Source organism: Delphinapterus leucas, chromosome 8 (assembly GCF_059928025.1).
Source record: "Delphinapterus leucas isolate spDelLeu-1000000601 "Yukka" chromosome 8, BTC_Dleu_Yukka2, whole genome shotgun sequence".
Taxonomy (NCBI): Eukaryota; Metazoa; Chordata; class Mammalia; order Artiodactyla; family Monodontidae; genus Delphinapterus; species Delphinapterus leucas.
In genome coordinates, this window is record NC_143136.1 from 43,518,286 (window position 1) to 43,534,019 (window position 15,734).

At 40.2% G+C, this 15,734-nt stretch overlaps 1 protein-coding gene across 1 annotated transcript in view; it reads left to right on the forward strand.

Moving 5' to 3' along the window:
* The window catches only part of STAT4 (signal transducer and activator of transcription 4), a 91,784-nt gene extending 83,592 nt beyond the window's left edge, over positions 1-8,192 (forward strand). The window contains exons 17-24 of the mRNA XM_022567280.2: positions 428-563; positions 2,111-2,160; positions 2,395-2,489; positions 3,652-3,788; positions 4,122-4,313; positions 5,777-5,843; positions 6,770-6,878; positions 7,919-8,192. Of these exons, the coding sequence (XP_022422988.1) occupies positions 428-563; positions 2,111-2,160; positions 2,395-2,489; positions 3,652-3,788; positions 4,122-4,313; positions 5,777-5,843; positions 6,770-6,878; positions 7,919-7,945 (813 nt within the window). The 3' untranslated portion in view covers positions 7,946-8,192. The remainder of the gene's footprint in view (positions 1-427; positions 564-2,110; positions 2,161-2,394; positions 2,490-3,651; positions 3,789-4,121; positions 4,314-5,776; positions 5,844-6,769; positions 6,879-7,918) is intronic.
* The last annotated feature ends 7,542 nt before the right edge of the window (positions 8,193-15,734 follow it).

The window sequence follows — 15,734 nt, forward strand, 5'->3', positions numbered from 1 at the left end:
TGGGATGCTTTGTCTGGTCAAGGTATAACTTGTACCAATCCATGATAAACCAATTAAATAACATGATATAGGTCTTGTTTAAGATTAATATTATTTCAGAAGAGAGTATTTGTCTAACTTGTTGAACAGTGTTCAGTACTTGTATGAGTTGGTTGATAGACTATAGTCTAGGGAAAGTTAAAGAGCTACACAGTGATTCTTTCAAGGATAAGATAGAGCCATATATTATATTAGACTCAAAGAACAAGGGACTCTTTAGGAAAAGGCAAAATCAGTCTTACTATAAAAGCACAATAGAGATGAGACAATAGTTCTGTACTATTAACTTAGGCTGGCCTAAGGAGTTTAAATCAGGAATCCTATGTGTTGAACTACAGTGTGTTCAATGTGATTAATACATATAATCATCACTACAACTCTGTTTCAGAACTTGGTTTTCTTTAATAACCCTCCATCTGCCACTTTGAGTCAACTCCTGGAAGTGATGAGCTGGCAGTTTTCATCATATGTTGGCCGAGGCCTGAACTCAGATCAACTCAATATGCTGGTCGAAAAACTTACAGGTAAGATCTGGTAGATGTGGAGGACTTGCCCCTGTTTTTGGTACTCAACCGTTCTAAAGAATGAGGGTGATATTACTATTAATAATAATAATGATCATCACAATTTATTGAGTGCCTACTACATCGCTGGGCATAGGGCTAAATGCTATAGTATCTTTCTCACAAAATTTCCTTAAGGCAGAATATTGAGGATAATTCTTCATTCTATCCATTTTATACATGGGGATACTTAAGTTCAGAGGTTAAGTGACTTGCCACAGCTAGTACATACTAGAGCCAAGATGCAGGCCAGGGCTGTCCAGTTCTAAAGCCCCTTCCTTTCCACTCCACACTCCAGCCTCCAGGGTGTTCTTATGCCATTTCCACTGAATGTACTGTGAAGCCTTAATGGTGCCTTGATCTTCATATTAATATTGCAATGGTCATTAACCAACTGGAAAACAGCTGATCCCAGGATCAGGAAATTTATTATAAATTTAAAACTATCCAGGTAATACTTAATTCTTCATATCGAGAAAATTTCCGTTTTGACTGATATTTCTAAAGTTTGCAAAATAGTCACTGGTGCTCCATGTAGTGACTACAGTGTAAACTTTTTATAAAAGAATTTTAAAAGATGTGTATATTTTGACAAGTATGGAGTGAACACATTTGGCACCAAGAAAAGAGTTAAAATTGAATTTGTATACATTTCTAGTTAAAGTAGAGCCAAAGATGAATTTGAGCAGCAGTAGTAGAATCGTGTGTGATTTGGTTAAATTTGACTTACAAGTGATGCTGGGTCGCCCTTGTACTTACTATCCGATCAATTAGTGTTTAAATAAATAGGAAATATTACAAAATTTACTTAATGTAAATATCCTTTTTGATCCTTATTTAATTCATAAACCACAATAGTAGGCATTCAATAAATATTTGTTAATGAGTGAATAAACCTTTTAAATATATACAGTATAGATAGCAGCCATATCCTTTCGGGTCTTCATCAAATTTTTCTCATAATTTCCTTAAATTTTAGATAGAACCTCTTTTTTCATTGTGCTGGATCAAAACAGTCAGTGGTTCCTTATTGCCAAGTGGATCACTAGTTCATTCTTTTCATGACAATATTCAAGACTTCTGGCATTCTGGCTTTCACAAATTTATTTTATAATGTTTATTTACCAACATTAGGCTGCACTTACTTTCTCCTATATAAGCTGTGTTCATATCTACTACACCTCATCCTACATTATTCTTGCTACTGGAGTGGCCTCTTCCTTCTCCTCTGACAATTTATATCCTATCCATTCATGGAGGTCTTGTTCTAGACACCCACCCACTTCCTAAGGCTATCTTTAGCTCCTCCATTGAAAAGAATTCTTTCCTAGATAAAAAAATTTCATGATATCTTTTATTGTTACTGTTTCTAGCATTAAATACACTGTAAACCCATAGCAGGTGCTTAGGAAATGCTTAGCAGTGGTCGGGGGGAGAGATCTAAATTGAGCACCAAATTGAGGAGTCTAATTGTTTAATAAAAATCTCATTCTTTTCTTTCATTTTAGTCCAGTCTAGCTACAGTGATGGTCATCTCACGTGGGCCAAGTTCTGCAAGGTACAAACAGGGGGAGGGGTAGCATCATTTAGATTTTTTTTAGTATTCCTTTTTAAGCCTCCATATTATAATTTGGGATTTCGAGGATTTCCTGGATAAGGTTATTTTAAGAAGAAACTCGAAACTGTTTTTTCATTTAAAGGAAATATTTCATTGAAAAAAGGAACTTGAATTACCATACTAACATTACTATTGAAATAATCATTGTCCTAACATGTTTGTTTATTCCAATAGGAGCACTTACCTGGTAAATCATTTACCTTTTGGACATGGCTTGAAGCAATATTAGACCTAATTAAGAAACACATTCTTCCCCTTTGGATTGATGGGTGAGTTATAGCCTATATTTTCTATATGAACTCATTAGGTTCTTATTTTTATGCTGTCAATTTTTTTGCCTTTTTAAAAACATTGAAGTATAGTTGATTTACAATATTGTGTTAGTTTCAGGTATACAGCACAGTGATTCAGTTATACATACATATATATGTGTATATATATATTCCTTTTTAGATCCTTTTACCTTATAGGTTATTAAAAAGCATTGCGTATAGTTTCCTGTGCTATACAGTAGGTCCTTGTTGGTTATCTATTTTATATACAGTAGTGTGTATATGTTAATCCCAACATAAATCCTAATTTATCCCTCCCTCCAGCCCCCATTCCCCTTTGGTAAAATCCTAATTTATCCCTCCCTCCAACCCCCATTCCCCTTTGGTAACCATTAGTTTGTTTTCTATGTCTGAGAGTCTGTTTCTGTTTTGTAAATAAATTCATTCGTATTATTTTTTAGATTCCACATATTAGTGATATCATATAATATTTGTCTTTGTCTGACTTCACTTAGTATGATATCCTCTAGGTCCATCTATGTTGCTGCAAATGGCAATATTTCATTCTTTTTAATGGCTAAGCTTCCATTGTGTATATATACTACATCTTCTTAAGCCAATTATCAGTTGATGGACACTTAGGTTGCTTCCATACCTTGCCTGTTGTAAATAGGGCTGCTATGAACATTAATAATAAATGCTGGAGAGGGTGTGGAGAAACGGGAACCCTTGTACACTATTGGTAGGAATGTAAATTGGTGCAGCCACTATGGAGAACAGTACAGAGGTTCTTTAAAAAAAAAAGAGTTACCATATGATCCAGCAATCCCACTCCTGGGCATATATCCAGAAAAGATAAAAACTCTAATTTGAAAAGACACATCACCCCAATGTTCATAACTGCATTATTTATAGTAGTCCCTTTTTCTTTTCTTTCCTTTTTAAGCATATCTAGTGTCATAGTGTGGAAAGTAGTTGCAGTTTCTCACACTTTATAGAGTATTAATATTTACTTTAATCTGTATAAGAGTATTTCAGGCACTACTGACTTTTGATTATATCACAACAAATTCAGGTCTGTTCTTTGTGAAAGCAATAAATGCAAATGCAATAAATTATAGTCTTTGATCAGATAAAACTATGCATGTTCTATTTTTAGGTATGTCATGGGGTTTGTTAGCAAAGAGAAGGAACGACTCTTGCTAAAGGATAAAATGCCGGGAACCTTTTTGTTAAGATTCAGTGAAAGCCACCTTGGAGGAATAACTTTCACCTGGGTGGACCATTCTGAAAATGGTACATGCTCACTATTATTTATTCATGTGAAATTAGTATTGTGTTTGGTTACTGGTCTTTCCATCTTCAGAAGTGTGTGGCTTGCTGTTCTGTCTTTTATGTGTTCAGTGGGCCTGAATATTAGTTGTTACAGTTGTTTCAGAGGAGGGTAGCATGAATTTCTCACAGCCTATGTGGGTGTCCTGTATCACGTGGCAATCTGTACTGTCCACATGCAGAGAAGGGCTGGCATTGTTTTACAACAAGTGACATGAACATAATGTGGGTAGGAAGAATGGCCACAAAGAATGCCTGCAGGAACCTGAATATTCTCTCTGTTTTCTCTTTTTCCAGGAGAAGTGAGATTCCACTCTGTAGAGCCCTACAACAAAGGCCGGTTGTCTGCTCTGCCATTTGCTGACATCCTTCGAGACTACAAGGTTATTATGGCTGAAAACATTCCTGAAAACCCTCTGAAGTACCTCTATCCTGATATTCCCAAAGACAAAGCCTTCGGTAAACACTACAGCTGCCAGCCATGTGAAGGTTAGGTTCTTTCCGTTTGCTTTGCTTCTTAAGATTTTGGAAAATAATCTCAGATTGGAGTAAAGTAAATGAAGTTCTTCCCTTTATGTTGACTTTTATCGTTATAAGATCTATGAGGTATGTGGAGGTCAAAGCCTTAGAAATGAAGTGGTGTGTCAGCAGTTCCCGAAAAGGAACAGCTGGGGCTGTCCAGCTAGCAGAGCACTTAGTAATCGGTAGCTGTAGACGGACTTCACCATGGCCATGGGAGCCTCTCAGCCACTGGTAGAGTTTCGGTTTTCTCCTTTCTAATAGGAGTGGCACCAACTTCACCTCTACGCCTGGGGAGAGGAAAAGAAAGAGGAGGTAATGATTAGAAAGCTGTTAAAAGTTAGGCAAGGCTGTTTTTTACAAAAGAAGCTCAGGGTTGATAAGCTTTATATTTTTTACTTACTGTAGTCTCACAACTCAGAAAGTATTGTTCATTTACCAGGGAGGGGACAAGGGGGTCTGTGCTTCATACCCTTCCTCGCAGCCTATCAGTAACAAGTCTTGACATACCTGCCTTTTCTGTTGTATCCTAAGGGTCTAAAATGATACCTGGCCAAAACAGGTATTTGGTAAATATTTGTTGAATACATGAAAAGAACATTCATGAAATAGCTATAGAATTGTAATATAAGTTCACTATTCTGTTTCTTTAAATCGAAGTATATACAATCCATTACAATATTTCATCTGTAGCAACTAAATACACGAGCATCATCATGTGGAATATCGTACAGCTGTCACTCACAGGTGGTGACTTGCTGCCACCCTCCTTCATCCCCCTCTGAAGCAAACAAAAGACAACCACCACCACAAAAACCTGTGGCTTTTAAGTGTTTCTACATCTGACTGAATGAAATAACAAGTGTCAATGCAACAAATTACAGCTGAAAAATTACAGTTGGTCCTTACTATTGGATCACACACAAGTTCAACGTAGTATACCAGAGAAATCTGGGGGGGTTTCCAAGGTGAGGTTTGCACATGACTGTTACTACAGCGCAGCAGTGCTTTTAGTAACACTGATGTCTGTGCCTCAAAACTTTGTGTAATTATAAGATTATGATTGGTGTCAGTTTTAATGAAAAGAATTGCGTTACTATAAATCCCCAATCCATGAATAAATCTGTCCTTATAATTAAACTTAAATGTAACATGGAAGACAGGTAATATAGTTGATTCCCAATTTTTCTCACACAGTTTAGAGCATTAATATGTAAAGTCAGGTTAGGCCTGCCAAGAGATTTGTTTCTCTCTTCTTGCACATTTTATGCTCATCTAAAATGCTGTTTCATCTATTCAACTAAAAAAATTTGTGAATCACTAGACAATTGTATTATCTCTTCTTTTTAGTATCACTTATACTTTTTTAGACTTTTTTTTCTAATTTTATCAATAATAATAACATTTTCCCCCAACATACCTTTCTTTTCCAGTTTCAAGACCAACAGAAAGGGGAGACAAAGGTTATGTCCCTTCTGTATTTATCCCCATCTCAACAATGTAAGTAATCTTAGTCACATGTAAAATAGTTCTTATTGAACTTATCCAAAAAAAGCTGGAAATTTAAGAGTAGAGCAGGGTACATATAACGGAGAATAAAGCATTTTAATGCTCAATGTCCCATTACCTTTAACACATAAAGCTAGTCTTCAGGATGCACCACGAAGCCCATCACAAAGGAATTCTAAAGTTGCCCTTTTATATGCCTTATATTCCATAGCAGGCTGAAGGCTCTGATTTCAAATGATGAATTAGGCATCTCAGTGTCACAAATAGATGAAGTCCTAGAAATGAGTTCTGTTGGGGAGATGGAAATTTCCCCCTCTATCCCTTCCAGTTCTTATGGCTGGACTAATAATAAAATTGACACAAGGTAGATTAACAGGATAAAAGGAACAAATTTTAAGTCGTGTGCATAGAAGTCTCATAGAAATGACTGAAGAAATGGCCAAAACAGGCAGCTTTTATTCTTTTTTGGGCAAAAGGTCAATAAATTTGTGAGGAATCGACAGGAAAAAGATACTTAGGCTTTGGGTGCTTAAGTCGTGAAGAATCTAAACAGAGTTTGGACCTGAGGTATTAAATTAAAGAAGTAACAAGGTTCATTTGTACAGGCTTCTCAGCCCCGAATGAATCCCCTGTCTCTGGCAAGAAGGATGTTCTTCCACCTCCAGATGCAAGGAGGGCGCCTCTCACGGAAGAGATTTATTTCCTGCTTTCGGGGAGGCAAAGAGGAGGGTCAGAGTGTCCCTCCTGCGTTGGTTCTTTCTTAAGTAACTTAAGTCATTTAATTCAAAATAATCGATATGCCACTGAGGCACATTTTGGAGTGGCCTGCCCTGAGCCCTAACAGTTCCTAACACAGTAAGTCACTACAAGCTATTATTTTTAATCCCTTTCCATATTTACCCTGTCATCTCTTTAAGCCGAAGTGATTCAACGGAGACACATTCTCCAACAGACCTTCTTCCCATGTCACCAAGTGTGTACGCAGTGCTGAGAGAAAACCTGAGTCCCACAACAATTGAAACTGCGGTATGTCCCCTTTCTTTCCATTGCTGTCAAGGGCATTTCTGAGGAAGCGAAGGTGGTGTGTGAATCAACGAGGGGTGAAGATCTGCAGTGAGAAAACACATTTGTTGGAACAAATCCATGAGCATAACACTAGGGGTGTACGTCTGTATGGTCCTGCGTGTTGCTGATGTTAGGGGCATTGGAAGCAGATACCTACACTGACTTGAACCGCTTTGAGGTCTTTGCATCAAAAGCCATCCAAGGGCAAAATATCTCTGTATCCTCCTACTCAAGTACACTTCATCCCTACTTCCACCATCAGCCCCACCAATCTCCACCACTCTCCCCACTGTAGCAGACAATACTTATATGTCATTATATGCAAGTCTAGTTTAATATTTTATTTTAGCAATTCAAGCACCACAAATTCCAATTTTTCTTGATTATTGGTCCTATCCTGGGAGCTTCTTCAAGTAGTATATGAACAACAATCAAGAGCAGTATAATAATACTCCTTTGAGAACTGAGTCATAATCTTATATGCTACTATGTGCTTTAGGATGCATTCTATCTAGTATTATTCCCCAATATTGTCAAACAGTTCAAAACCCCAATTACATTAGGATGCATGTACATCAGAATAATAGATTCTTGGAGGGACCCTGAGCTCCAAGAGATTAGTGTCTGGCTGGAAATCAAGTGGTTTTTAGTCCTTCTCTTGAAGATTTCCAGGGATAGAAAAACTTATTCCAATGTTAATTGTCCTTAAATCATTTAGTTGTAAGAGGACTTTTGCTACATTTTACACCCATTTCTTCATTACGTTTTCATGGGATGAATAGGCCTCCTTAAAATCGTTTTTATTTATTTTAAAGTTGTGTTTTATTTTAGATTGATCAACCTTAGTTACTTTTGTAAGTACTGTACTTAGTAGTTAATGGGTAGAAAGATTATGAAGTAAAGTATGTATTTAGTAGACAAGAGAATGTTTACCTAAGAAATGGTGACTTACTTGCAAAACAAGAGTTTGCTCAAAGGTCATTTTCATTTTCCAATTTTAGATGAAGTCTCCCTATTCTGCTGAATGACACGATAAGCTCTTGACACCCAAAAGAAGGAAGCAAATGAAAAAGTTTAAAGACTGATCTTTGCCAACAATCACATCTTGTTTCTTCAGCTTTGTATATACCGATTTCCAGGGAATGGTTAAGTTCGAAGCTTTCCTCTCACTGGTATGACACACCCAAATGGGAATGTCATGATTGAAATGCTAAAAACCAAAGCTTCAGATAAAACACTTTAAGAAACCAATGTTAATATAATATTAACAAAAGACTCATTTGTATGTATTTGTTTCATTTCTGATTCTGTTTCTCTTGTGTTACTTATGATTTTGGCTCTAGCAGGTTTAAGTGTTAAGATTTCACAACAGGTCAAAAATAACAAAGTCACACGTACATTACTCAAAAACCATCAGGATGGCCTGATGGAAAAGCCTAATAAGCTAATGTCCTGAGTTCTAGCAAGTAAGAGTCATCACACTAGATTCAAGATGGAAGTAATGACAGGGCATTAACAGCAGCAATTCACACGGTGTGTGTCCAGGGGTGAATTAGGAAGCCTCTTGGTTGTTATGTCAACATTGTCCTAACTTCAGAATTCACAGCTGCTGGTACCACGGCCAGGGACACCTCTCCTATTAGGGAGAGAGATCCAGAGTCATTCCTGGTGGTACCTCAGGCAAACCGCGCTAAAAGCAGACACATGGGTAAAAATCTCATGAAATGAGGACCTGGAGGAAGATAACAACACTGGCCTTGGGTGAGTGATTTGATCCCTGGCTTGTGTGTTCTTCCTCTCTAGAAGAGGTTAGGCTAGGTGGGCTATGGTCCTTTCCAGCTCTAAGAGTCTCTGGTCCCATGAATCCAACCTGAGCCAGGGGAAAGGAATTTAGGATGAGAAGTTCCATCCCTGGTGATGCAGGAGGGGAGGTGGTTTACCGAATGGCAATGCATGTATATGAGCTGCAGGTCTACTTTGATCCTTCCTTTGCCCGGACTGAATGCTTAGTGGTGCCATTGAACAGCTGCTGCCCTTAGTAATAGTGTGGGACCTGTCAGTGCCCAAGCCCTGGGGAGCTCTCCATGTCTCCAGGCCCTAGAGAAGCTGCTGAGCCAGGTGAGGAAGTCATGATGCTGAGGCATCTGCCATGACCAGCCACAAAATGTCCTGAGGCTGGTGTCCAAGGTAAGCCCTGACTGCAGAGTCAGAGATGGCAGTCCCCTGTGAGGTGTTCCTCACTAACTTCTTTAATCCATTTCCCATCTTCCAGGTAGGTCAAACAAGGAGAAGCTAATGTTTGATGGAAAAGATTTCAAAGAAAAAAAAAAAAAGCTTTTAATGTAACCTGCCTTCTCCCTTAGAGAGATTCCATCCTATCCATCTCATCCTTTATACCCACCCACATGATCCTAGATTGTTCCTATGGGACAAACTCTGCAGCTGTCCCAAGGCCAATTCCCTTACTCCTTTGCAAGCGCTTGACAGTATTCTTTTGGTGAAGGTGTCTGTTCAATGTAGGACCACAGGCTAACTCAAGGTGCATTTTCCCAGTCTCCACTTCTCTCCATCAGCCCAATTTTCTTGAAATTCAAATATATGAATTGGCAGCAGAAGCAATAATTTTAAACTTGGTTTAAGGAGGTAATTTCCTCCCAGCAAATACTCATAAACAATTGGATTTAGATACCAAAAAATGTTGCAGAAGCCTTTTTTTATTTTTTATTTTTGGCTGTGTTGGGTCTTCGTTGCACATGGGTTTTCTCTAGTTGCGTCAAGTGGGGGCTGCTTTTTGTCCAGGTGTGCGGGCTTCTCACTGCGGTGGCTTCTCTTGTTGCAGAGCACGGGCTCTAGGCATGTGGGCTCAGTAGTTGTGGTGCACGGGCTTAGTTGCTCCACAGCATGTGGGATTTCCTGGACCAGGGCTCGAACCCATGTCCCCTGCATTGGCAGGCGGATTCTTAGCCACTGTGCCACCAGGGAAATCCTGCAGAAGCTTTTTATTCCCTGGAAAATATTAAAAGTATGATGGACTCTCACTTATTTCAGAAGAATTTTGAAAAGCTTGTAAATATAGAGCCTGACAGAAGAATGTCAAGGTTTCATATATGTGATCACAGCCATCTTTGTTATTTGGAGGTAGACAGTACAAGGACATTTGTAGTTTACTCCCTATAATAGAGGCAGAGGCCTCAGTAAGAGTAAGAGTTCAGTAAGCGGCTATTTTTTATTTAGATTCAGAAAATCAAAATCAAGTTCTTGATCCCAGGGTAAAGAGTTATTTCCAGCGGTGTGAGTCTTGCATTCCAGAAACCATCTTTGTGGAGGTAATGGGATTTTGTCAGGAGATTCTTGGGGATACCTGTTTAGATCAGGATAAGGTGTGCTGCATGAGATGGAAATACGATGGGAAGGGAATTTAGACCACATTTCCACCAAATCCTACCCCAGAATATTTTTTTTCTGCCAACTAATAGCAAATAAGCAGCATTTAATGAAGCAAAATGGAAATTTATTTTCAAAATATTAATCACCTTTTCACTTCTCCCTCCATCCATCCAAGACCAACCACAGATGCCCATTTTGCTAATTCCTTTTCAAATTCTTTTTAACGTAAAGACTCACTTTGACCAATTGTACTGAATATCAATGTCTTTATCTGGAATAAGTGGTGAAAGAAGGCAGCTGCCAGTGGATTTCCTCAAAGTCATAAGGTAACAAGGAAGGCTCCCCAAAGAACCAGGAACAGGGAGGATACTTGTGGCAAAACTGAGGGAGTTTTCTGTACCTCAAATGGTTCAGGAGGCCCATGTACTCCCTGCAGTAGCAGGAAGAGAATTAGGGGTCAAAACATCCTAGTGCTGTGTTCCAACAGCAGGAAATTATAGTCCGAACTGGGCCAACTGGTCTCGCTGTGCACACATTCCAATTTCTGACAGACAGGTTTTCCTTTTTCTCAAGTTGACCGTGAACATTGATTGATTTGACTGCACTTCTAAAAGTCTGGCTTATTGAAGCATAATTTACACATAATAAAATTCATCCTTTTCCAACAAACCCATACTGTTGTGTAACCACCACTGTAAGACATAGAACATTTCCACCAGAGTCCTCACAAAGAGGACACTCTGAAAGCATGATGAAGGACATTCTCCACAATATCCTTAGAGTAAATACAGCAAACTATTCCATGTGGCCTCTTATGCAGACAGAAGGCTCTATTTAAAATAAATAGGATCATTTTACTCCCTGCTTAAAATCTTCAAAGGGCTCATGGTGCTGTGGATTGGCACTTCTTAGCTGGGGTATGTGGACAGAATTCTGGAGAGTCATGAGTTTGAATGGCAGAAGTTAAAGCTTTATTTTCACAAACTTCTAACTGAAACTTAGAGTTTCCTTCAATTAGGAATAAAGGTAACAAACCGTAAACCACACCACATTTTTGTCACATTGCAGTTGTTACACTTATCTCAAAATATTGCTTATGCTAAGCACGACTTTGAAATTGCATTCATCCGACCCACTGCTAGATCTTACTTAATGCCATTAATAAAGAAGCACTTATATTACTCTATCACAAAGTTGGTTTTACTATTTTGATCTCTGTATTTCAATGTAATTGGTTTCCTATTTAATCTTATGCATTTTATTTTATTCAACAAAAAAATTAATCTTTGAAAGAGCTCATAGGTTCATCAAACTGCCGAAGGGGTCCATGGCACAAAAAATAGTTAAGAATCCCACCTCTGGATGAAGACTCTAATTCTCAACAGATCTTTCCAAAGTCATATATTATTTAGTCTTCAACTCATTTCTCAACACTTCTCCCCAACAATAGCGTCTCTTCTTCCAGAATATACACAAGACTGAACTACTTTTAGTTTCTTTCACGGCCCAGGCCCACTCTCGCCTCCCTCTGCTGTATCCTCTCAGGTCTCCAACCCCAGCCCACCTACCCTCTCACCTCAATAACATTCACACATCCTTCAGGCTCTGGAAAGCCTTCCTGCCCAACACATACACACACACACACACACACACACACACACGCACATGTGTAGGGCTCAGGTCACATCATGCCTCCTCCATATCCTCTACATTACCCAGCACCATTCTTATCACCTTGGTTATAAATGCGTATCATCTGTCTTCATTAGACTCTAAGCAAACTCTATGTACAGGGACAAAGAAGCCCTTGTTCACAGTTATATCCCTAAAATCTAGCACAGTCTGCCTCTTAATAAATACTAGTTAATGATTTAGTGTTGGAACTAAAGGCCATACAGGACAGTAGTTAGTTCCTTTCTTTCCTTTGCTCCTTGATCTGCCTGCAAGACAAGGCTAAAATTCCTTTTATAACCCTCCAAACTCTAAAATTGTGGAACAGTCCCCGATATTTTACTTCAAACTGATTAACCAAAACACACTTGCTATTGCTCAAAAACCATAAGACGTTTCCTCTACTTCACCTTACTCATGACATCCAAACACTATAGAAATGCTCTGGAATTAGACTGTCCGTTAGCTCTAACTTCCCTTTAATTTAGGTATCTCATGTGTGCCTAGCATCCCAGGCATCTGTCCAACCACAGATGAATCAAGTGCTCCTGAAATTTCCCCTTAATTCCCCGTGATTAAACTCATTGCCTTTATTACTCCCACCCCTGGTAAAAGTCCCACACAGCTCTCTCTTACTTAGGCTGGACAGTCATCCACTGAGGTGTCTCACAGGCTGCTGCAGATAGAAAGAACCCTAGAGGCCCTCCAGACAGGGTGGAGATGGGGGAAAGGTTGGAGGGGTGTGGAGGAATGGTGCTCTCACCGAAGTTTTTTGGAATACACCTGTTCTTAATCGTCCTCCCCCTCAATTCTAGCTCAATAGGCTAGAGCCTGTGCTGAGGTCTGAATGGCTGATTTGACCTCTGATTCCTTATCCCAGGGTTATTCATTCAAAACTATTTTTGAGACTATGTATCAGGCATTGCCTTTTTCAACCGGGGTTTCCTATCTGAACCACAAAACACAGAAAGTGATTTGCTTGACTATTTTCTCACTTCTCCCAAGGATGGTACATAGTGCCATTCTAGATAAACAGGAGAGCAGGTAATTAATACACAGATGCCCAGGGCATTAGGCTTAATTCTCTCGTGGAACCTGAGATGAGACAGGCTGTAACACAGCACAAAGTTCCTCCTGTTGTGAGGAGAGATGAAAACAGACAAGCACATAATAAAGGACAGATTTAGTAAGTGGTATGAAGAATATAAATGTGACATAGAGTAACTGGAAGAAATGGTCATTGAAGGTCTCTCTGAGGAGATGACATTTGAGCTGAGACCTAAAGAATGAGAAGAAGCAAGTCCATGCCACAGCTGGGGACACAGCATCCTAAAGGAACAGCGTACACATGCATAGAACCCAGGCAGGTAAAAGCTGGGGGTACTTGAGGAACAGAAAGAGTCCACAGGGTGGGGAGTGTAGAAGAGCATGGAGAGAGTGGGACAAGATGTGTAGGAGAGGGAGACAAGATCAGATGGTGTAGGGCTCTGCTGGGAGAGTGGAAGGCTCTGGATTTTATTGCAAATGCTTTAGGAAGGAGTGGTGTTATAATTTGTTTCTTCATTATATCTAAGTTTTCATTTGTTTTAAGTAAACATGTAACAAGGTTTCTATAGAAGAACTCTCCCCTCCCTCCAATTCCCCTACTAGGGACCTCATGGGTGTGCAATGTGTGCATCTACAAAGGGCAGAACAGTCAGAGGCTCCACACTTGGTTTAGTGCTCTGCCTTTGCCTTCTTGAAATTCTTAATAAGTTTGAATAAGGGGTCTCCTGTTTTCATTTTGCATTGGGCCTGCAAATTATATAGCGCGTCCTGTCCTCTCCTAACGGGAAAGTAGATGCCCCTTTGCATTCTGGGAATTATGTGACATGCCCTTGCAGCCCTGGGGACTGGTGCTCACTGTCATGAGGCCAGAAGCTGTGGTCCAGTAAGGTGGGCCCCATCACACACTGGAGGTCTTAGGTTGGTCCCCAGGTCACCTTAAGTAGATAGAGCCTTTTACAGAATGGTTGAGCAGAGCCCAAAGAAACGCTGTCCATGCATCCTAGAACCATTCAGTAAATAACACACATAGCAAGCGGGGCCAAAACGATTTTCTCTGGTCCTGCCAAACTTTCAGAATCATGGTCCGGTTACTAAATTATTCTTCTCCATTATACTTCTTCCCCACTCCCTCTGGTATAATCACCATGAGCGAGAAGGTGGGGATTGGGGGTGGGAAGTGGGAGCGACGAAAAGACGCCAGAAAAAGGAGAAAAGTCCCGTCTGCAGATCTAGAAAAAGACAGCCGAAGAAACAGCCAACCTTCCACTCTTATCTCTGGATTAAGGGCAGTCAGGCCAGCTGGGTGAGGGTCAGAACTAGAAAAACTAATGAGATCTGAGTTAGCATGCGTGCAGATTGTGTAGATACAGAACTGAGGGGAAAAAAAGGGACGTCTCCAGGCTACGGGAAGAAAGAAAAGATGGAAGAGAATGAGAAAGGTTTCCAGCACATTAAGCAATTAGAAAACGTCCCCAGTCCTCCCTCCAAAGTTAAGAGGCATCCAGGCCCCCGCCGCTGCCTTTCATCGTGTTCAGGGCCACTATTCTCAGACTCGGGTAGGGAGGGCGCCGGGCAGCTACGCCGAGCTCGGGCGAGCGTGAGGATCCCGCCCTCGCGGAGGCTGCCGGAGGGAACCGCGGATGGGCGAGCGGTCAGCAGGAAAGTCCCGGGCCCGCGCCTGCGTACTGCTCCCTCCATCTCTACTTTCGCTTTTCGGTTTCTTGTCAATCCTGCTACTTCTCGCTCCCAGACTATTTCCCCGAAAACACGTGGGGCGGCTCTTCTGAGCAGCCGCGTCCCTCCCGCCACGAGCGGGGCCAGCCATTTTGGAAACTTATCAAACAGCCTGACAGACTGCACCTCCCCGAGTGTACCTCATCCTGGGCGGGCCTGGGCTGCTCTTCTGAAAGCACAGGACTAAAAAAGGTGCTCGTAATGGTGTTTGGTCTACGAATGTAATGCTGCTCATAATAGACATTAAAAAAAAAAAAGAAGAAGAAAAGTAAAGAAAATTATAAGAAATAACTCACCACCCCGGAACATGTTAGGGACATCCTGTAGAGGGTCCAGACTAGCAGGCAAAGTTTGTGTTTATCATAAATGCAATGAGAGTTGTCAAGACTTTTGAGCAGGGAATGACTACATAAATAAGGTGGTTCAGAGAATTTAATGTGGCAAATACAGTCGAGGGGGAAGGGACAGAAAAAGGTAGTGTAACTGGCATCTACTGTAGCATTCCAGTTCTGAACTGATGAAGGCCTACAGTGGGGTATTATCAATGATGGGAAAACTAAGGCAGATAAAGGCATTAGGGAAGGAAGCATCCACAGAACCTGATGACAATCAGAATGTGGAGAGCCAACGAGAGACATCCTATTTGCAGCTGTTAAGATTATTTAATTTCCCTGTCAATACTGAAGCTAGTCTCTGTGCAAATTTTACAGTACCAGAAAAAAATATGTTTAATATATTATCTACCTTTCATAGAGCTTATCTCAGACATTGTCTGGGCCCTTAGTACAGGGAGTGAGTAGAAGGGGAAGGACTTTTTTTGGTGTCCTGGCATCTTTTTTCACAGAAGGCTGCTACTTTGGTACCAAGGGTCATTGCTATCAGTACCGGCTTTGTGAGGGTGAATATGTGACAAGAGGAAGGAGCATATAGATGTGAGAAGGGAAAAAACTATAATAGATACACATATAAGCATACCTC